This window comes from Mesoplodon densirostris, chromosome 11 (genome assembly GCF_025265405.1).
Source record: "Mesoplodon densirostris isolate mMesDen1 chromosome 11, mMesDen1 primary haplotype, whole genome shotgun sequence".
Classification (NCBI taxonomy): domain Eukaryota; kingdom Metazoa; phylum Chordata; class Mammalia; order Artiodactyla; family Ziphiidae; genus Mesoplodon; species Mesoplodon densirostris.
Window position 1 is genome coordinate 5,759,692 of NC_082671.1, and position 23,248 is coordinate 5,782,939.

Sequence of the window (23,248 nt, forward strand, 5' to 3'; positions counted from 1 at the left end):
ACAGAAACTTTAAAAATGTCTATCTTTAATCCATTCAAAATATCTCCTTGAAAGGAACAAATGGGCATCTCCTACAATTCACATGCTAGCATTGTTTCTGTTTCATTTTAAATTCTTTGAACAGCAGGGATTTCAATACTTGATTGAGGAATCGTTCCAGAAAACAGGAGACATGCCCTTCAACTCCATTCATATGAATAACAAATATTTATTCTCTTCTGGCATTTATACTCTCTTTTCAGGCTATAGACAGCAGGAGACAGAAAAAGGAAAACTTGCCACCCAGATCCAGGGAGCAGGGGGCTGTGCCCTTGTCCCATGCATCCCCATCTTCCCAGGTCCCCTTTAGTCACTACAGATTTGAAATTACTTCTAGGAGTTGCCCAATGGGGTTCAGTGCAGGTGAGGACAAAGTGGGTAATTACCTAGGATTTATGGCCCAAATAACTGGATGGTCCTGTGAGAGTCTTTCCAAGCTAATTAAAACTTACCTCAGTAGGTTACGTTAAGGATTTATAGCAGAGAGCATAAAGCATTTTGTAACTACCATGCAAAGTGCTCTAAAGAATTGAAAAATACAAACATATAAGGGGAAATGAAAAGGACAACAGGAAAGGAAATGCCAGCAGAAAATAACAATACTGCTCTTGCATCAATGAATGTGAAATTCAGTACAGAAAAGATCAATATTAAGATTATTAAATAACCTACCGAAACATTTTCAGTTTATTTGTTCCTCTGTTAAATATTAAGGAAGACAAGAGAGAGAAAAAGCCCACTCTGGCTTTCCACCCCATTCTCTCCACAATACCTGAAAGCACTGATAGAAAAAGGGGCTCTTTTTATTAAGCGCTGTTTTCCAGTGGTGAGATTCATCTGCTTCATTTCTGTGCAAAAAGACAAAGATGCTAGATAAGTCACAGAAACACACTGTGCTATAAATTGTCATGAAAATTTCTAACCACACTACATGATGGTCAGGGAATCATGGAGCTTTGGGAGTAGCTACTAAGCACAGTATATTAGGGATACCTGACCAACATCTGTTTATCATGGCATAAAAAGCAGCTTCATCGCTTGATCTAAGCTCACACAGGAGGAAGCTAACCTCATACACGGCTCAGTATGTAAGGTCTATCCCTTTCTGTAACCATACTTGGGTTAAACTGACTTGAAAAAAGGAGAGTTCTCAACTTAGGGAAATTAAGAGTACTAGAAAGAGAAAGAAATTACAGTACTGAATCTTCTGGTTGGCTTCTTAAGTGAAAAAGGTTACTTGGATTTCTCCAAAAATTTTGGAAATGATTAAAAAGATACATTACCATGATAAAATGTGTACAATTCAGAGAGTTTCAAAATTTTGTACATTTCTTGCCTTCTCTTTAAATTGTACACCTAAACCAAAAAAACAGAAAACCTAGCTAGACTCAACACAGACTTACATGAAAGATTCTAGTGATGCAAGACTAATGAACCAACTAAAGTATCATTTTCTTCTTTCCTCTGTTCCTCAGCTGTGGCAATATTTACTAGGTCCCCCTCTTCATTCCCGCAAAGTTAGGTGCTAAGCCTTAATGTGAGATTCTCGTCAGTTTACCTTGTCTAACTGGCATCATTCCACTCCAAGATAAAGGGGTTCACCCATCCAGGCCCGTGCTGTGTGAAGTGTGTTTGCCCTTTCCGTATTCTCCTAGGATCTGCACACACTGGCGTGACCACCGCGCAGGGAAAAAGAAAGGTCATCCCAGCACATGCAGGGAAGCCCGTGCTGCGTTCTTCCCATACTACCTCGTTTGGAGTTTGCTTTTCACCATTTTTATAGAGAAGCCGAGCTGGCTGGTGGCAGAACCACGGGGGCTAACTTTACAAGTGGTGCATGGGGAAGGCTACTGCCCGTGCCTCTGAAACAGCGCCATCACACAGAGGAGCGGGAGCTGGCGCTATTATATGTGACTCCTGGTCTTTGATAAAGACTTAAACAAACTGCACCGTCTGAGAGAAAACTTCCAAAAAATACAGCTTACTGGAAAATACCCTTTCAGACAATGTGGCTTGCTGGGCTACCTACCAAAAGCTCTGACAAACTCCGTGCTCTGCATGAAGCTTGATGTCTGCACATTGTGATGTCTCAGTATGGCTTCAACACTGACAGGTGTACACGAGACTGAAGTGTCTGCTGACACCTTCCGTCTAAGACGAATGTCGGGCCCCCTTAAAGGCAGCCTATTTGCCTAATGTCGTAAAATATATTACGCCTAGTCAGGGGTAAGAATCTAACGGCTTTAACTCTTGATTAAAAAAAAAGAACTAACTCTGGGGGCACAACAGTCATTAGAGATCTGATGTCATCAGTGTCTTCGTGGACAAATCTCCTGCAGCACGTCTGGGCCTTGGATCCTCCAAGGGAACACCCTCCCTCACCACAGTATAGCACTGACTCTGTCATAAGGACTCTACTCACAGAAAATAGGAAAGAACATCTAGAGGACTGAGCTGTGGGGCAGCCCAAAGGCGCTTTTGTTAAGAAAGCCTCTCCCTCCAGGTTTAGTTTGCCTCTAAGCAATAAACAGCTGAGGCTGGCAGCTTGAAACTGCAGGGTGAGTCCAACAGGTATCTCATGGGGTCCCTAAAAACATGCCCATGTATCATGGATGAAATATAAAGCAGGGCTGATTTCCAGATTAGCTGGTTAATCTGTGAAAGAGCCAACAAAAGCAGAAAGTGGCAGGAGGCAATGTCCATTGAAGAGCAGTTTTCTAGGAAAGACACCAAGAGATGGGTCATTCAGCTGAACTTTGGTCCTAAAACTCCATCCAGCTACCTGTGACTCTGTCGTGGAACCTCTCTGATTGACCCTTAAAATACCTGACGGATCCTACCTATTGCAAAAGGCTGAGAGGATGATGCATAAAACAATGGCTTAGAGGTGTTCTGTGTTCCTTAGAAGAGAAGCATTACAGGAAAATACATGACAATCTCCATATGTGGTAGTACCTATAAGCATATAAATAACCTTTATAAAAGGCAATGTTGCTCAAAAAGATTTTAAATCTTGAATTTTTGTACAGGTATTTTAATGTGTTACAAAAAGGATTTACTCTGTTGTTTGCAAGTATGTCAACTAATTCTGATTTTCAGAACTGCAGATTTCACCATAGCAACATACTAAGAACACACAACTATTAGGGAAAAAAACATACCTGCAAAGTCTATCTTGTAGCTGAATTTGGAAGTAGTAAAAGAAATGGAGCCACAAGGGTTTGTTTTGAAGCTTTTTTCGATATCTTCACTGCTAACTGAACACTGAATGTTGGTATCCGGCTTTAAGACAAACCAGAAAGTTCATTTACCAGCTGTTCACAGGAATGGCTTGGCCACAAAGGCAGTAATGGGGGACGGAGACAGAGAGTGGAGGGACAGAGGAAACTTACTAATCACCTGTTCTAGTTCCCAACACACGGGGAGAACCACAGCTAAGACAGCATATGGAAAATAGCTTAAGGATTTCCAGCAAAGAAACTTCGATAACTGGTTATAAGGACTTTTTCCAAAGTATTACAGTGTTTCCAAATTATTGCCAAAATTACACATCTTAAGTGGCTCAAATCAAATCTTCTTTAAGTAGCCTTGTAAGAAAAAAAAAAAAAAAAAAGTCCTCGAGCTCTTGAGTATGGGTTCAGGTCTCAGCTTAACCGTTAACGAGCTGTGTGGCTCAAGACCAATTACAGTAACTTCTCTGAGTTGCACTGTCTTTGGCTGTAAGACAGAGTGCTAGCATCTGCTTTCGGGTTGCTGTGAGGCTGGAGGAGAAGACATCTCTACACCCCCTAACCTAACACCAGGAGCACAGAGGCGTTTAAGACCGGCTTGGTCGCTTCCCCTTCCCTTTGTCCAGCAAAGCAGGCCTGGCCTTGCTCACATGTGCCGAGACCACGTACCCCTCAGTCACGCTTGCACTCTGGACATACAGAAAACACACACCGTGTCTTCTAAGTAAACACTGTGAAAACCTGGGGAAAGGAAAAGGACCAGAAGAATTTCTGATTTTTCTTTTCGTTCCGCCCTCTGACTTCCCTGAGGTTTGATTTCTTTCGGGTGCTGCCCGGACTCCCTTTTCACACCGGCACCACGGTGCTCGGTGAGTCGAAACCCCGCCTGCTCCGCCCGAGGGGCGTTACCTGAAACATGTGCCACTTCCCACACTCGGCCAGGAAAAACCAGCCCCACTGCGTGTCCGAGGTGTCCATCTCATCCGTCTCGCTGTTTGTAGTCTTGGGTAAGAATTCTTCCGCTCTGTGGAACATCTTCTGAAGTGCCGGGAAGAGAGGAAGAAATCGTTCTTTTAATAACCCGTGTGCTTTTCACATAGCATTTTTCTTCTCACAAAGAGCTGTATTCCAACAGTGATGTTGACAAATAGCATTCTATCTCGCACACTGGCCCTGAAGATAAACATTTTATTTATTTATTTATTATTTATTTATTTATTTATTTATTTATTTTGCGGTACACGGGCCTCTCACTGCCGTGGCCTCTCCCGTTGCGGAGCACAGGCTCCGGACGCGCAGGCCCAGCGGCCATGGCTCACGGGCCCAGCCGCTCCGCAGCATGTGGGATCCTCCCAGACCGGGGCCCGAACCCACGTCCCCTGCATCGGCAGGCGGACTCCCAACCACTGCGCCACCAGGGAAGCCCTGAAGATAAACATTTTAAAATGTTAAATTATCACATCTGCACATCTTTCTTGGACATGGGCCTTAACATTCCAGTTTTTTAGCAGCAACTGCTACAGAAATGATTTGGGTGTTTTGGGTTAATTGCTTATAAGAAAAATTCTATAGTAGACTGTTTAGAAAGAAAAAGGAAAGATTCAGTTTGGGATTATGAAATAACCACAAATTTAATTTTTTGTTTAAACTGTCCACGATCTGATTAAAAAATCTGGTCTTTATTTTAAAAAATGTTGAATATCCTCACACTTAACAAATAAGACAAACAATCAGACACTTAGGTGGATATATCAATGCCCACGCAACTACTTAAGTAAGCTGTATCAACACCTATAAGCACTCCAGATTCTCAGTTTAATGCCAAGCAATTTCTGTCTTATCAAATGTTCACGTATTTGGTCAAAAGGATCCACTATCACAACTAGTTAAGACCAAATACAACTGATTTTTGTTTTAGATATTCGTATTTCGGGAATTCCCTGGCAGCCCAGGGGTTAGGACTCGGCGCTTTCACTGCCAGGGCCTGGGTTCAATCCCTCGTTGGGGAACTAAGATCCTGCAAGCCGCTCAGCGTGGCCAAATAAATAAAGTATTCATATTTCATTCAGTGGCACAGAAAGATGTTTATAACATATAGTGCTGAGTACAAAGAATGTTACGATAAATAGAAATAGTATGACCCGATTTTAATAAAAAATACATCTATATTTACCCACGTGAATGTTTGTGTATGTATCTGTATGTGTGGGTATACGCATATGTACATACACACAGAAAAAGTCTGGATGGATACATAAACATTTATCATAGTTTTTCCTGAATATTAGGATCATAATAATAGTAATCCTTATAGGGCTCTTCCTATGTGCCAGGTGCTGTCCTCAGTACTGCACAAATATTAAGTCATTTGGGCCTCACAACAACCCTTTAAGGTATGTACTATTAATACCTCAAATTTATAAATGAGGAGGTCACACAATGGGGAAGCCAGGATTCAGACCCAGGCAGTCTGGATCCAGGGTCTGCCCATGTAAGCACCATAGAATACTACCTTATACTTCCTTATCAATGACGTTATAATCTTGCCTATATTATGTACACATTATTTTTGAAAAGTTTTAAACACTCTTGGGTGGAGACTGTGATGAAGAAGAGGTCATCAGAAAAGGGGCGAAGAAGTTAGTCAAAGAAGATTCAGCTTTATCTGGAATGCGGCTTTCTGTCCTCAGTCTTTAAGGGTTTTTAAATTATTAATTTAAATTTGCGCAGCTAATACATGAAAATCTCTCCCTGCAAAAAAACCAGAGCATTTAAGATAAAGCTAAAGACTCTTTTTGACTATCATTTCCATTCCTGACACCTCTCACCTTCCTTCACCAGGGTTAATCAATACTGTTTGCTTACTGTGCAACTTTCAGGCTTTGCTCTCTCTCTCTCTGCGTGTGTGTGTGTGTGTTTCATCATAGACACACATATAAACTTATATGGCTTCTGCTGATTTGTTAAAAATGTGATTTCCTATATCTCTGTGTTTTTTTTTTAACAAAGAATATGTACTATACTTGGGTAATTTGGAAAATATTTGCTTTAAATTTCATTGCTTAAAGTGTACAGAAGTGGTGTAACCTGGGATAAGCTTCCATGGCCTTGTCAAGGCCACAGCTTCCTCCTCACAGAACCTAGATGAAAGGCTCCTTCCTCCCGGGGCTGCTGGGAGAGGTGACGCTCGGTACTGCAGTGAAGTACCAGGCACAGTACCTGAGCTCAGGGAATGGGGCTTGTTATTTTCTCATTCACTTTTGGAAACTCTCTCCAAGGGATGCTTTATGATTATGTTCGGGATTTTTCCTTCAATTTTTTTTTTTTTTTTGCGGTATGCGGGCCTCTCACTGTTGTGGCCTCCCCCGTTGCGGAGCACAGGCTCCGGACGCGCAGGCTCCGGACGCGCAGGCTCAGCGGCCATGGCTCACGGGCCCAGCCGCTCCGTGGCGTATGGGATCCTCCCAGACCGGGGCACGAACCCGTATCCCCTGCATCGGCAGGCGGACCCTCAACCACTTGCGCCACCAGGGAGGCCCTCCTTCATGTTTTAAAGTGGATTGGCCACTAAGAAATGAAAACCAGAACACCCTAAGAGCAAGAGCTACAGATTTGGGGCCCACTATTTACCTTATCTATTTTAACCCAATAAAAAAGGCAATGATTTAAAATTTAAGATCAGTTGTGTAGGTTAACTATTCACAACACCTGCTCTTCCTTCTATTATTTATTGTTCACATAATTTGCTCATTTTACTCTGAGAGACAAAGAAAGTGAGAGTGACTTAAATTTATTTTTCTTCTGAAAATAACCAGAAAAATTTGGAAGGATGAGATTCAAGGAAATAGTTAAGATAAAAATGTGGCTTATGAGTTCCATCTAGGAGAAAAGGGAATGGGAAATACGAAAGCCCCCTTTACACAGCATACATGCAACATGTGTGCTTTGCTACGTCACACTGTTCCCAAGACCACACCGTGAGCCAGGTTACAAGTGGACATGTTTCACAAAAGTCCTTTCAGAGCATCCTGTCGTAAGCAGCTCTCGCGGGGGGAGGTGGGCAGGACAGACTCATCTCATCTTCATCCCTGTGCGGAGAGGGCAGCACCACAGACAGCTACCACTGCCCTGAAGCGCTTCAGATTTTATAAAATTCCTTGTAAGTTTACACTAATTTTTTCCTCTACAACCCAAAGCACAAGAGAAGTCATTCTCCAATTAACTTTAGGGAAAAAACCTGAAGCAGAGAAGATACAATTATGTTGTCTAGAATCATGGAGCTGGCAGTTCAAAGAAGATTCTAGAAACACCCGAGGCCTCCGGACCGTCAGCTCTTCCCTAAGCTGTCGGTCCCCTGCCTCGTTTTCCTACAGGGACAGTCGTTCCTTCTCTCCTCTGGGTCCAAAGCTGAATGTGACTGCTTTGCTTCACAGATGCTATGGCTTTCTTTCCAAAGACTCAGACTCACTTCATAAGACTGACTCTTATGGTTCTCTACAAGTTCATCCTCCAAAGGAATGGCTATTCTGTATAATTAGGCTCAAAGAGTTAGGTCAAGCTTCAATGAATCACTTTAAAATACTGTAACCAGAGTAGTAATGGATCCAGGATAGAATACATTTACAGGCAACAAAAGGAGTGTGCGCCAGTTGTCCACCAGGGAAAAGGCAGTGAATGAATGTTAGTGGAATGAATTAGATCAGCCACAACACCATAATCTGCCTTGCTTTTCTGGTTTTTGATTGGCAGACGATGATACTTCCTGCACTTCAGGCTGAGAAGGACAAAAAAGCTAGTATAAGTTGGAAAAGCGTTTTGTAAATTTTCCAGTGCAATGGGTATGCTGGTGGAACCTGTCTACAATGCTAGCTATTTCAACCGGAATATTTATGGAGCCTGGGAGCAATCAATCTGGATCATCAAATTGAAAGGCCGGGTGGAAGATGGGCTTAAAATCAAAATCCTGGTCTATGGGAGAAAAATAATGCCACCTTCCAGATTGGTTAAAACCTTTCTGATGAGTTTATTAAAATAAACAAAATATAATTTATTTTGTTGGGATAAACATAACACCTTGAGGAAATCATAGTTGGTAATGAAAACTTCCTTGTCTCTTATAGGCAGAAGGTCCAAAACTGGATACTGAAAGCTTACAAACAGGGTGGAACTTTTGGAATGGCAGAGTAAGGGGTGCCGTGGGCCCCTCCCCAGCAAAACTGCATTTTAACTGGTGGACATTAAAAAAACAACAACATTTAACGTCTCTGGAAATTGTCTTAAGATCATCTAGCAAATAGAGAAATATTTATTCAGGAAAATCTACGAAATCTCCAGAACAGGCAAGGGTCTGGCATTTGGGCCGAGATCTGGTCCACCACTCCCCACCCCACCCACTCAGTGTTGCAGACGAGAAGACGGGCTCCCTTTCCCTCCAGCTCCCAATCTGGGCCTATTTCACCCTGGAAGGGTCAGGCTGCCCACAAGTGCACAAGGTCTACTCCGGGCAGGCATCACAGAGGACCGATCTCCTTTCCTCTACCCGGTCCCCACTCATTTGGTAGAAGCTCCAGTCCAGGCCCAGCCGGCTGTGAATCCTGGGCGCTGATTGCTCCCACCCAGGTACAGGGTGGTTTCTAGGGTAGTGGTTTCATGGCAGGAGGGCTAAGTCAAGGAGACCAGGGGCTGCCACCACCCCTCCCACCCAGGGCGTCACTCTGGGAAGAGTGGGCTCCCAACTCCAGCTCCAGTGACACAGAGGCTCTACTGCAGGAGGAAAAGCACATCCTAAGGACAAAGAGATCCATGACTCTGCCTGAGGGGACTGAGTCTATGTGTAACCGAGTATAGAGAACCTCATGTCTAAGAGCATTATCGAAAAACAATGGAACTCTTTGATGAAAAACCATTAAGGAGAGGCCCGGAGCTCTGATACAAGCAGAATGGCACAGTAGGCAGAAATTTAACATAGAGAACCAGGGACGGCCAAGAAAGCCCTCCTGGGATTACAGTCACCGGTGGGAGTCGGGAAGGCTGTGCTCAAGCTCTAGGTTGTATCTACCCAGGAGCAGTCAGAGCAGGTCACAGGGCAGACACGACAGCATTCCCAAGGCTGCCCACAGACCCATCAACACAGGGGGTAGCCTCACTGGCACAAGGGGGTTAAACATAACCTCTGACCAAACACGGAGTGAACTATCCTTTCTCCACTGAGGCTTACTTTTATAGGAGATCAGTTGTTTGTTTGTGGGCCTATTTCTGGACCCTCTATTCTGTTCTAATAAACATTTTCTCTATCTTGATACCAATACTACACTGTAGTGTTAGCACTCCAAATTTATTCTTCTTTTTCAGAACTGCTTTGGTTAGATCTTTTCAATTTCGACTGGGATTGCATAGTGACCTATGTGGAAGAATTGGCATCTCAACAATATGGAGTATTCCAGCCCATGAATGAGGTACATCTCTTGACTTATTTAGGTCTTATGTAACTGTTTCAACGTTTTATAGTTTTCAGTGTACAGCCCTGCATATCACTTATGCAAGATTCACGACTACGTATTTCGTATTTTTGATACTATTGCAAATGGAATTGCATTTTAAATTTCAATTTCTGATTGAATGTTGCTAGTACATAGTGATACACTGATTTTTGGATACGGTTCCTCTATCCAGCAACCTTACTAAACCCACTTATTAGTTCTAGGAGATTTTTGGACATTCCATCAGATTTTCTATAGGCATTAGATAGATAGATAGATAGCTTTACTTCTTTCTTCTAGCATACAGATGCCTGTTATTTCTTTTTCATGCCTTACTGCACTGGTTGTAATCACCAGTACAATGCTGAATAAAGAACAGGCATTATTTCCTTGTTCCTGATCTTAGTGGGGAAGCACTTGGCCTTTGACTACTAAGTTTGATATTAGATACAGGTATTTTGCAGATGCCCCTTGTGTCAGGGGTCCCCAAGACCACTCTCTAGTTCATAAGAGAAGAACTCAGAAATTGTTCTACTCATGGTTACAGTTTATCACAGTAAAAGTATACAAAGTGAAACAAACACAAGGGAAAAAGTAGGTGGGATGAACTCCAGAGGAAACCATGTACAAGCTTCCAAGCAGCCCCTCCCAGTGGAGTCACACAGGACACACTTAATTCTCCCAGCAACCATGTGTGACCACTGCAAAGTGTTGCCTATCAGGGGTGTTCACCTGAGCCCAGGTGTCCAGGGTTTTTATTGGGAGGTGGTCATGTAAGCCTAGAGCGCCTGTGTGAATGACATCAGCTGCTGAAGTTCCAGATGTCCAGAGGGAAGGAACTCACCATAAATCAGTATAAACTTTCTGGACAGACTGGTGGAGCATGGCTGAAGTTCTCAGGCATGCAGATACACTCATGAGACAAACCATTCCAGGAGTTCAGTTCTCTGGAGCTAGGCAAAGGACAGTCATGGAAACAGGCCTTTCTTGAGAATGTACAAGGTTTGAGCAACCCAGGCCTGTTGAGTTAACCTTTCCTGCACACCCCATATCAGGCTGAACAAGTTCTCTTCTTGCCCAAGGCTGCTGAGGGTCTGTTATCAGGAATAGATACTGGATTTTGTCAAATGCTTTTTTCTGCGTGCATTGAAATAATCAACAGTTTTTCATTTTAGTTTGCTTACAGAATGAGTTACACTGATGCTGTTCAAATATTAAACAAACCTTGTATTTTGGGGATAAACATCATTTGATAATGATGCATTCACCTTCTTATATACTGTTAGATTTGATTTGCAAAAATTTTGTTTAGAATTTTTGCATCTATGCTCATTAGGGATATTGGTCTGTAGTGGTCTTATAATGTCTTTGACTGGTTTTGGAATTAGGGTAATGCCAGTTTCATAGAGTTATGAAGTATTACCTCCATTTCTATATTCTGAAAGTTTGTGCAGAATGGTATTATTTCTTCCTTAAATGTTTGTTAGAATTCACCAGTGAAACCACTGGGCCTAGAGTTTTCTTTGTGGGTAGGCTTTTTCTTTAAATTTAAATTCTTTGGTAGATATTGGGACATTCATGGGATTTAGTTCTTCTTGAGGGAGCCCTGGTAGTTTGTGTCTTAGAAAATAGGTCCATTTCATCTCAGCTGTCACACTGATTGACATTAAGTTGTTCATAACATGCCATTATTATCCTTTAACGTTTGTAGAATCTGTAGTGATATTATCTCTCTCATTCTCAGTATCGCTAATTTGTATTCCCTCTTTTTCTTTTTCCTTTTGGTTTCATTTTCTCTGTTGTTTTCATTTTAGTGTTTTGCACTCTAAACTTTATTTCTTTGCTCCTGCTTGAGCTTAACTTGCTCTTCTCTCATTTCTTAAGGAGGAAGCTGTGGTCATTGATTTGTGACATTTCTTTTTTGATATAAGCATCAGTACAGCTATAAATTTCCTTCTAAGAACTGTTGTAGCAGCATACCACAAATTTGATATGCTTTCATATGTTCTATTTTCCCTTTTTATTTCTTTGATCAATGGGTTATTTTAGAGCGTGCTATTTATCAATACTCGAGGATTTTACAGATCTTTCTTTTATTGAATTCTAATTTAATTCCATTTTAATCAGATAGTGTACTTTATAAGACCTGAATTCTTTTAAATGTATTGGGACTCCTTTTATGGCCCAGAATATGGTCTACCTTGTTAAATGTTCTCTGTGTAGTTGAAAAAAATGTGTACTCAGCTGTTGCTGGTGTACTGGTCTATAAATATTAATTAGGTCAAGCTGGTTGATGATGTTCAAGTCTTCCACATCCTTGCTTATTTCTACCTACTAATTCTATCAATTATTCAGAGAGGGGTATTAAAATCTCCAACTATAATGGGATTTGCCTATTTCTCCTTACAGCTCTATTAGTTTTGTTTCATGTATCTTGACACTCTATTATTAGGTGTATAAATGTTTAAGATTGTTACTGATTAACAGACCTCTTTATCATTAGGAAATGACATTCTTTATCACTAATAATATTATCTCTGAAACCTACTTTAATATTAACATACCACACAAGCTTTCTCTCTAGTGTTAGCACTGTATATCTCTTTCTATTTATCCTACTTGTGTCTTTTTTAAAAATAATTTATATTTTTTATTTATTTATTTTTGGCTGCGTTGGGTCTTCATTGTCCCACGCAGGCTTTCTCTAGTTGTGGGGAGCAGGGGCTACTCTTCATTGTGGTGTGTGGGCTTCTCATTGCGGTGGCTTCTCTTGTTGAGGAGCATGGGCTCGAGGCACGCGGGCTTCAGTAGTTGTGGCACGCGGGCTCAGTAGTTGTGGCTCGCGGGCTTAGTTCCTCTGCGGCATGTGGCATCTTCCCGGACCAGGGCTCGAACCCGTGTCCCCTGCATTGGCAGGCGGATTCTTAACCACTGTGCCACCAGGGAAGTCCCCCTACTCGTGTCTTTGCATTCAACGTGTGTTTCTTGTAGACAACTTACAGTTGGGTCCTGCTTTCTAATCCAGTCTGACAATCTGCCTTCTAATTGGGGTGTTTAGAGCATTTATTTTGGTATGATTATTGATATGGTTAGGTTTAAGTTTATCATCTTGCTTTGTCCCATCTGTTCTTTGTTCCCCTTATCATATACCTTCTTTTCTTCGGAATTCCACTTTATCTCCCTTGGTGGCTTATAACTCTTTGTGTGTCTACACACACTGTTTATTTCTTCACTTTCCATGCATGCCAAAACCCACTCTAATTTAGCTTTTCTAGCTTCTGGGCTAATATCTCCCACCACCGCCTCTCTCTCTCTCTCTCTCTCTCTCACACACACACACACACACACACACACACAAGGAGGCACTTGCTAGGATCTCCAATGAGCTTCAAGTTACCAAATCCTATGCATTTTTATCAGACCTTGTCTTATTTGACCTCTCAGTAACATTTCACAGTTTACCCACTGTCCTGCATTACTTTTTTCTTGGTTTCCGTTAAATGACTCTCTCCAGATCATCTTAGATTTCTGGCCACAAACTCTCAATCCTCTGCAACTTTACTTCGGTTCAGCCTATAACTTGTAGGTTACTCGGGCTCAGTCTTAGCCCTTTTTTGTCTTTCTCAGCATCTTTAAAACATGGTCCTCAAGAATTAGGAAGTAGTTCAAAGGCATTTTTCACAGAAAAAAAGTAATGAAAGAAATTTGATCACATACAGTTTGCAAAGCTGAAATATAAGATTAATTACAATTTTCACAAAAATCCTTTTATTTTCATAGCATCTCAATATGTTCAGTCTGTGTTACTGAGTTCATATCAGCTAGTGTTCAGCAAATACAATGCTGTAAAACCAAATAAATGTTCACATAATCTTCTAACAGAGCCCCAAGTCAATTTGCTGTGTGGATAAGGATAGAGAAGGGACCAAGACTAAAGGGGCATTACCCAGCTAAAGCAGGTAAAAGTTGGAATACTGCTGAGAAGCTGTCAATCCAAATTTAATGCCCAATTTAATTGCTGTAACAAAAAAAAAATAAACTACTGACAAAATTTCTTTATTAAATGACTCTGTTGGAAGTCACATCTTATCAGTGGCACATGACATAGAAAAGCAATTATTATCACTTGAGTGCTTCAACATGTTTAGTTTTAAAACTGAACAAACTACCTGAGCAAAAATACAAATCCGTTCTTGCAGCACACGTAGTATGTAACGGGGTAGAAATACTCGACAACTTTTTGTTCTGCTTGTGGGCGGAAGCTCACGGTACAAGGGAAGTCAGTTTTCATTCAGGCGATGGTATTCCTGTGAGGTGTGACACGGGGTGAAAAAGGTGCAATCCATTCAAAGCTGACAGAGCATGAGCTATACGAATAGCAAGGAAGGGTGCGGCTGGGTTCCTAAAAGATGTTTTAAACATCTGGGACAGTCAGAAGGCACCAATGTGCCTCCTGATTGTAACCGAGTGTGGAAGGAAACAGTGAAAACTGAATACTAGCAAATCTTGACAGCTCAGAGTATGTGCTCTCAGATGCTGAGGAAAGCAATGGCAGTGTGTGCAAGATTGCTCTTCCCACCTAAGTTTACTGGCTGTCAAGGACAGAAGTGCTGACAAAGGTTCCTGAAAGGAGGGATGAGATAAAAACGTTTCTTCATGATGCTAATGATACCAATGGTCATTCCTGGTTTCCAGAGGCCTACTGAAGTAGATGCTGAAATACAGTCAGCAACATAAACAACTAGAACCTACTATTTCAAGGCCAAAATACCCCAAATTTTAATGCTGAGAGCAAGACACCAGATTTCTCAAAGTCAGCAAACGATGCTGCACATGGCTCCATTGCTAGGCTGTGATTTCTTCCCAGAATCTGATGGTTTTCTTTACTCATTGGAGAGTGAGACTGACTGTACTATTGTGGCTGTATAAAGAACACAGCCAACGTTACAAGAAAACGTGAACAGATATTTTCCGGAGACTGAAGCAGTCCCAGAATCCATTCGCTCCCTGCTTCCAAACATTCCGGCTGGTTGAAACATCCACCCCTACAGTTATGTAAGTGTATCAATTTGGCAATGACAGAGCAGTAGGAAGTCTTCAGGGACTAGGAATAGTCCCAGAATTCCCGTAATTTCTCAGTCTGTGTTTTATCTTGGTATTCCAAAACATCTAACAGGGCCAGCAAACACTAGTTACAAATCTTGACGATCTATAATTATAGCATGGGATTTCCTACTTTAATAGAAATATAGGGTAAAAAATTCAAGTGTCTGGGTCTAACCCACATCTCAAGCTACCTATCAAGTTAGATACTTTGTAAGAGGCTGCAAAAATGTCATCTTTTTGAAACGAAATTGAGCTCTTTGTAATGAGGTGGATAGACCTAGAGTCTGTCATACAGAGTGAAGTAAGTCAGAAAGAGAAAGACAAATACCATAGGCTAACACATGTGTATATATATATATGGAATTTAAGAAGAAAAAGAATGTCATGAAGAACCTAGGGGTAAGACAGGAATAAAGACACAGACCTACTAGAGAATGGACTTGAGGATATGGGGAGGGGGAAGGGTAAGCTGTGACAAAGCGAAAGAGAGGCATGGACATATATACACTACCAAACGTAAGGTAGATAGCTGGTGGGAAGCAGCCGCATAGCACAGGGAGATCAGCTCGGTGCTTTGTGACCGCCTGGAGGGGTGGGATAGGGAGGGTGGGAGGGAGACACACGAGGGAGGGGATGTGGGAACATATGTGTATGTATAACTGATTCATTTTGTTATAAAGCAGAAACTAACACACCATTGTTAAGCAATTATACTCCAATAAAGATGTAAAAAAAAAAGTCATCTTTTTAACAATAAAAACATTACTCATTTTAAAAATACGTAATATAAAATTAAAATAAACAATAAAATATTGTTTAAAATTGGTGATCTGCATGGGTGCTGAAAATTTGAGAAACACTGTCCTAGGGATCTCACTTGCTCCCAAGATTTTAAAAGCCTTCTGTCTATACAGGCTGAGACCATAAACAGCCATTTCTAGCCCAGCCTTCTCCTCTGAGCTCCACTCACTTATCCAACTGCCCCTTTGACTTTTTACTTGAATGCCTCACAGGCACGTTAAACCCGTCACAGGCCCCGAACCAAACTCCTGGTCCCCTCCACGTCTCCCCTTTTCCCAGTCTCCCCATCTCAGTGAAAGTGGTCCTTCTTCCCGGCTGCCTGTGCCAGGAACCCAGCCTCCACCACTCAAAGTGCAGCCTGGGTTGATCCACTCCTCTCTCTCCCCGGCTTAGTCCAAGTCCCCTTCACTCTCACCCTGGACTACACTGTAGGTTCCTAAGTGTCTTCGAACAGACCTTCTGATGCTCTCTGTGTAAGTTTTTAATCGCTGCTGGAACAAATTACCACCAACTTAGTGGCTTAAAGGAACACAATTTCTTTTTTTTTTCTTTCTTTTTTTTTTTTGCAGTACGTGGGCCTCTCACTGCTGTGGCCTCTCCTGTTGCAGAGCACAGGCTCCGGACGCGCAGGCTCAGCGGCCATGGCTCACGGGCCCAGCCGCTCCGCGGGATGTGGGGTCTTCCCGGACCGGGGCACGAACCCATGTCCCCTGCATCGGCAGGCGGACCCTCAACCACTGCGCCACCAGGGAAGCCCCAGGGACACAATTTCTTATCTTACAGTTCTGCTGAAGTCTGACGTGGGACTCACCGGACTAAAATCAACTAGTGATTCCTGTCTGGAGGCTGTCGGCGGGGGGGCTGGGCGGGGGCGTGGGCAGGAATCTATTTCCTTGGCTTTTCCTGCTTCTAGAAGCTTATCACATTCCTTGCTTCGTGGTCCCCTTCATCTCCAAAGCCAGCAACTTTGTATATCTTTGGTTTTTTTAATTCATTTTTATTGGATTAGAGTTGCTTTACAATGTTGCATTAGTTTCTGCTGTACAGCAAAGTGAATCAGCTGTACGTATACATATATTCCCTCTTTTCCGGATTTCCTTCCCATTTAGGTCACCACAGAGCACCGAGTAGAGTTCCCTGTGCTATACAGCAGGTTCTCGTTAGTTATCTATTTTATACATGGCATCAATAGTGTATATATGTCAACCCAATCTCCCAATTCCCCCCCCCCCCCGCCCTTGTTATCTTTGATTATCCTCCCATCCTCACATCGACTCACTTCTGTCTGCATCCTCTATGGATACTTTTAAGGACCCAGCCTGGATAATCCAAGATAATCTCCCTGTCAGTAGTCGGCTGATCAGCGATCTTAACCCCCCTTTGCTTGGGGACCGAACACATTCCCAGTTCCCGGTGACACGGACATGGTTATCTGTGGCAGGCCATCATCTGCCTCGTACACTCTCTAATAAATAACTCGTGTTCCACACAGCAGCCAGAATGATCTTTTTCCAAACACAAGTATGTTCATGTCACTTCCTGTGTAAAACGCTTCAATGGCCCCCACTCCTCCAAGGGTAAATTTCAAATCCTAAACATGTGCCACAAAGCCACACATGGCTTGTTCCTACCTACCTGCTGGCCCTAACTCCTGGTTCACCGCATTCCAGCCACGCATGGCTTCTCTCACAAGCTCCTTTCTGCCCCGGGGCCTTTGCTCAGGCTGTTTCGGCTGTCTGAACAGCCCTCCTCCCCTCCCACCCAGCCTTTCCGTGGCTAACTCTTGCTCAACCCTTCAGATCTCTGTAGAAGTGACTTTCACTGGGTGGCCTGACCTGACCTCCAAGTCCAGCACTAGCTCCCCCTATTACACCTCATCGTACTTTTTCTTTCAGAGCTTCTACTACAATTGGAGCTCAACGTTACTGTGTAATTATCGGCTTAATGTCGCCACCTGCACAGACTGCAGACCGGCGTGGGCTGGGCCTGTTCTGTTCTGCTCACCACGGTAAACCCTGGGATTCAGAGCTGACTGGCTTATAGTAGGTGCTAAATAAATACATGAGTGCCCTCACACGTTGTTTCCAAAGCAGGTCTAACTCCTAGAGGGGGAGTTGCATGAGCCAAGGACCTCGGCATCCTGCTTGAGCATCAGGCCAGGCGGGTCACAGTGGGCAAACGGCCTCACCCCATCCCTCAGGCCTCGACCACAAACACGTGCCTCCAGCCTGCTTCCCAAACTCTGTTTTGTCCCCTGATACCAAAAACTACTAGACTCATTCCTTAGCCTTGTGCAGCATCTGCCGTGCCAACCCTGGGAAGAGGCCACAGTACTCTCTCCTCCTGCTCATGGGCTGCATCACTAGCAAAGTTCCAGGCGCACAGGAGCTGGTGTCACAGAAACGTCAAGGTTTCCTGCAGTTCGAGAACCCTTCCTTTAGCTCAGAGTCCCTGTGACTCTCCCACAGGGTCTTTTCTACTCACTTTAAAGCCTAGATCCTAAGTTGGACTGGGAAGAGTACCTGTTCTGGAGCCAGAAAGTTCTGTGTTTAGAACCTGGCTGTCCTCATTCAGAAAGTGCACCCAACTCTGAGCCTTAGTCTCATCACTAAAAAAGAGAACAATAATTTATAAATCCCCACCTCAGAGGTACTGGATGACCCCATACTCTATTTAGACTGCCCCCAGCCACCAAACACTGGCACGTCACACTCCTCTGTCAGCTCAGCTAAACCCACTGCTAGAACAATTACAATGAATGCCAAGAAGATAAAGCTGTCAGTTATGAACCTGTGAGTGTACACTGACCCTGAGAACACATCTTCATAGACACTACGTTCTCTGGAACTTTCACTGCCAGGAACACATCCTACCTCTGTCCCCCTCCAGCCCGAAGGTACGTCTATAGAATATACTGCCTCCTCAGACAGGATGTCCCACAGATGCCAGCTGCTGTCCTCGCAGCAGCCCACCCTCATCCTCTCGCAATGTCCTCACCGAGACGACCACAGGACATGCGCTTTGTCCACGTCACTCCTCCATCCAAGCTGTAGTGGCCATTCTCTCTCTCACTTCTGTGGCCTTTGGCCATGTTGCTTCCTCTGCCTTTCCCACAAGACCACTTCTGGGACCTGGACACCTAGCTCAAGTGTAACTTGCTTCAACAAACCTTCCCAGGCCCCCAGGTGCCCTCTGGTAACACTATCCCCACTCAAACCGTGTCTCCAGGCCCTGGAGGGCAGGCTCTGACTTGGTCCAGGTTTGCCCTGCCCCCCCCCCCAGTGTCCGGAATGTTTTCCAGACAATAGATGTTTATTCAGTGTTTGTTGACTGACTGCGTGAAATAATGACTCAGTGACTGAGGGAGTTGGATTTAGACATACTGACTTTGAACTCCTGGACGGACAACCAGTAGAGCTGTCCATCACCCAGTTCAGAAAGGGGGTCAGGACTAAAGACGTACATTTGGCAGGCAGAGTCACTAAAGAGATATCTGAAGCCTTGGGGCTCACCAAAAAAGGATTTGCCGAGAGAAGAAGAAGGTTAAGGCGGAACATTTCAGGGGCAGAAGAAAGCAGTGCAGCTCACCCAAGATTATGATTCAAGGATGAATCATAGAGAGGAGACAAAATCCAAAGGGATACAGTCCCAGGAAATCAAAAAAGGAGTTTTGAGCAACACCTCCAGTGGCATTACTGTTGCAAAATGACAGAAGAGAGTGAGGTGTGCAGGCAGCCGCTGTGCGTGGTGATTCGAAAACTCTCGGTGACCCCCTAGCAAGTCAGGTGCTGGGGCAGAGGCGGGGCTGGGGGTGCTGAGGTCTGAGTACGAAGGACAAGAAGTATTAAGACTATTCTCTCAAGAGGCTGGACAGAGGAAAGAGAGAATCATAGTGCCAAGGGAGCGTGGAAGCAGCTGTGAATATAAAATAACAGAGAAAAGGGAGGCTCAGCGGGTAAAGCGCTGGACCGGTTTACAAACGTTATCACTGCCCCGACCGAGTGGCAGGGCGGTGGCAGAGAGGACTCTGTGGCTCACCCGCCTGCGAGATCTTGGGAAAGTCACTTCCCTCCCCCTTAGCTAACTCATTAGATTGTTCTAATCATATGAATTAATAAGCGAAAAGGAATGTTGAAGAGTTTATCACTCTTTACAAAGTAAGGTCCTATCACCACAACAGATGATTTGTTATCGTAACAGATGTTTGTCATTTTTCATTTTCTGTCGTCAGAGAGAAACTGAAACTCCCTCCTATGCAATGCTGATACTGACTCCGTTTCCTGCAAAGAGGGGGAAGACAGCGGCAAAGAGACAGAAGACGGCAGGGCAAAGTCAGGGTACACAGAGTCCAGGCAGTGATGGCATCCCCTCCAACTCCTTCCTACAGATCCGCCATTTTCCTACACTGGGGGACATCAGTCCAGGGCCACCGCCCCCCGGGTGGGTGGAGAACTGCCAGGATCTCACACCAGAACTGAGTGCCTGATGCCCTGTCAACCTGCTTCTGCCTCGGCAGGGACCTCAAGGGGCCTGGTCGGTGAAAGGCTTGAACAGAATCATCCCTGACCTCATGACTGTCTTGAAAAATAAAATAAAATGGTGCACTGAGATAAAGTTTATTTATAGCTCCTTGGTTATCTTGTTTTGGGTTCCCCCGCCCAAGAAAATGTTCCAAGTTCAATGGTGATTTTCCACACTCAAACCATGTCATGGAGACTTTCCATGTAGAGGGGGCGACTGCTTCTGAGCTTTATCATGGCCAGAGTCAGTGTAGTATTTCCTCAAAACACTTGCGAGTGGAATACAGTATCACACTGAAGGCGTATTTGCAAGAGGAGATAAATTTGCAGATCACAGGTGGCATATCAAAGTCATGGAAGCTACTAAAAAAATACAGGGAGAAGCTAGCGGAAGTCTTCAGTTAAAGCAGTTCTCTATGGCCTTCCTCCACGAAGCAGAATTTATTGTATCATTCAATGGAAAGAAATGGTAAACAGTAATTTAAATTGGTGGGTAATACAAAAGTCATCCGTATTTATCTTTAGGATGCACTGTGGGTTTTTTTTTCATCTTTCCAATTGTGTTTGGCTTAGAGAAACATTAAAATTAATTTTCATCCCACAAGCGCAGCTGGACAGACTATTCAGATGCCTCTTCTATTCAAAGAAACTAACAAATTACAAGAGGAAATCCATATGCAGAATGTTCACTGTACTTTTACAAAATGAAACTGTCCTTATTGACAACATTCATACGCTCAGAGGAAGAAAAACAGTACCGGTAAGAAAACACAGGAGCATTAAGATCTATCAGAGCAGCATGATAAGGGTCAAAAGAAGAATGTGGGCTTGTAGGTGGAAGGTTCACCACTATTAACAAAAGTCAGTCTGCTCTACTGAACTCAAGCAAAATCATTAGGGAGATTTCAGAGAAAACCAAGCCTTCCTTCCAAAGAAGTGAGATAATGCTGTAACAAAGCAAATATATGAGATACTCATTAATGCCTTTATAATCCTCACAAACACATGAGTGACCCAGTAGCCAGTTCTGATGTATATGTGATGGAGGAGGGAGAACGAACGGAGCAAAGGACTCTTTCTAGTACTGATGCAACCACTTTGTTAATTCAATGGATATTTACTGAGTGCCTACTATATGTCAGGCTCTGTTCCCTAGTCTGAGGATACCGCAGTAAACAAAACAGACAAAAGGGTATGTTACGGAGAAACCAGGAGGGAGAAGGACTGCCAATAAAAACTGAATACAACACAAACACACATATAATAACAGAAAATGAAACTTACTGATGACAGATAGTGAAACTGAATATATAAGCAGAGAGCACATTCTCACAATTTGAAATTATTTTTGCTAAAATCGAAACCCAGCAATTACTTTCCTCTGATGTGGCCTTAAAGGATTGGATGTTTGAACCAAAAAAAGGGGGGGGGGGGGCGGGGCGGTCTTAGATGATGATCATCGCTATTCGATGGCCTGGGACGTAACCATGATACGCAACCAAAACAATCCAGACCAACAGACTACTTTCTACTGGGTAAAAACGTAAAAACAGAAGCAAATTTACTGACAAACTCTCTAAATTATCTGGAAATATATGCCAGGAATGGAAAAAAAAAAGAAGTAATGATTACAGCAAAGAAGTTACTGCAAATATGGAAACAGGCTTATTAAACTAAATTTAGGAAGTTATCTCAGCACATGGGGTAGTTGCACATATTTAGGCCAACAATTTGCTGATACGTGATTCTGCCATTTTCCCAGTCAACTCAAAGGCGTAAATAGTGTCTATTTGCCGTGTAACTAGGCGATTTCAATTCTAACAGGTTAATGGAATACTCTTGGCAAGCGGATTCCACTCTTTTAAGGCTGCATATTAAATAAATGAATGTACAAAAGCAAGGTAAACAAAAATGCATGCAGACACAATGCAAATACCGGAGGGAGACAAAAGACTTGCAGTGGAAAAGCTCCAGGTCATCAGTTTCTGTCCACTGGAAAAAAAAAAAAATCTAAGAACCTCACCATCTAGAGGCTTAGAACACACGCTCGACCACCCCAGTTTTCCATGGCTGTCCACCAGGAAGGGAAAACGAGCCCCAGAGGTTCCTCTTAGGCCCATTTCAGGACCCGGAAGGCGAGTCCCCTCGCTTTGGACGGGGATGGGGGTGGGGCTGGCAGGTACACCTGAGCCTAAGTCAGTCACAGGTCCGAAGTCCAGGAACTCCAGCCAGAGAGCAAAACGCCAAGTTTACAAAGGGTGGAGGGACGGGGGCGGAGAAACCACAGCGAGTCCAATCAGTGGGACAGGACAGCCGCACGGCGCTGGGGACCCACCGAGCCGTCTCCATTGCTCGCAAGGCGGCTGCCCGAGCCGCCGGGGCCGGGGCCTTCGCGTCCCGGAACTCGCCAGGCAGTCGGCGCGGCCTGGGGGGAAGTTGGGGGCGGGGGTGGGGGGGGCGTAGTTCCCAGGAACCCCTCCCGCCCTCTCCCATCAACCCCGCCCATCGGTCCGCCCCGTCCCGCCCGGCTACTCACCGGATTCGCTTCCCACATAACGGTGGCGAAATCTAGCGGAGAGAGCCTGGCGGAAGGGGCTGGCCGCGGGGCCGGGGTGCTGGGTTTTTCCCGAGGGCCCGGGGAGCGAAAGGACGGAGAAGCAACCTCCACGAAAGGTTCCCCGTCATAAGCCGGCGTCTTCGAACCCCCTCGAACCTCCCGACTTCCGGTCGAAGCCGGCCAACCACCGCCAGCTCCGCCCCGCCCCGTCCCCGGAAGCTCGCCCCCGTCCCTGCCTCTCCCTTCCGGCCTCGGCGCGGAGTGGGCGGGGCCTGCGAGGGTCTGATTCGTAATGTGGTTGTTAAAGGGCTACCAGTCCAGCCACCCTCCAGTGCTGCATCCCTTCTGCAAAGTCCCCTCCAAGTGATCCTCAAGCCTCGATATTTATTGATGACCTCCGATATTTATTGATCACCGTATAGGGAGTGTAGTGGCCAAGAGGCAGACAGGCCTGGGAATTAATATCCTGTGAGACAAGCTTCCGACTCGGTTTCCTCGTGCTCAGAATGGAGGTGA

At 44.1% G+C, this 23,248-nt stretch overlaps 1 protein-coding gene across 6 annotated transcripts in view; it reads right to left on the reverse strand.

Moving 5' to 3' along the window:
- The window catches only part of PARP11 (poly(ADP-ribose) polymerase family member 11), a 35,142-nt gene extending 12,235 nt beyond the window's left edge, over window positions 1-22,907 (reverse strand). Inside the window, exons 1-5 of one of the 6 annotated variants that reach the window (XM_060113833.1) lie at window positions 22,712-22,907; window positions 22,112-22,167; window positions 4,179-4,307; window positions 3,201-3,321; window positions 812-887 (exon numbers count right to left, since the gene is read on the reverse strand). In XM_060113833.1, the coding sequence (XP_059969816.1) occupies window positions 812-887; window positions 3,201-3,321; window positions 4,179-4,304 (323 nt within the window). In that variant the 5' untranslated portion in view covers window positions 4,305-4,307; window positions 22,112-22,167; window positions 22,712-22,907. Of the gene's footprint in view, window positions 1-811; window positions 888-3,200; window positions 3,322-4,178; window positions 4,308-22,111; window positions 22,168-22,510; window positions 22,589-22,711 lie in introns of those variants that run through there. The other 5 variants (XM_060113832.1, XM_060113831.1, XM_060113834.1 and 2 more) reach the window with 5 other exon arrangements.
- Between the last annotated feature and the right edge of the window lie 341 nt (window positions 22,908-23,248).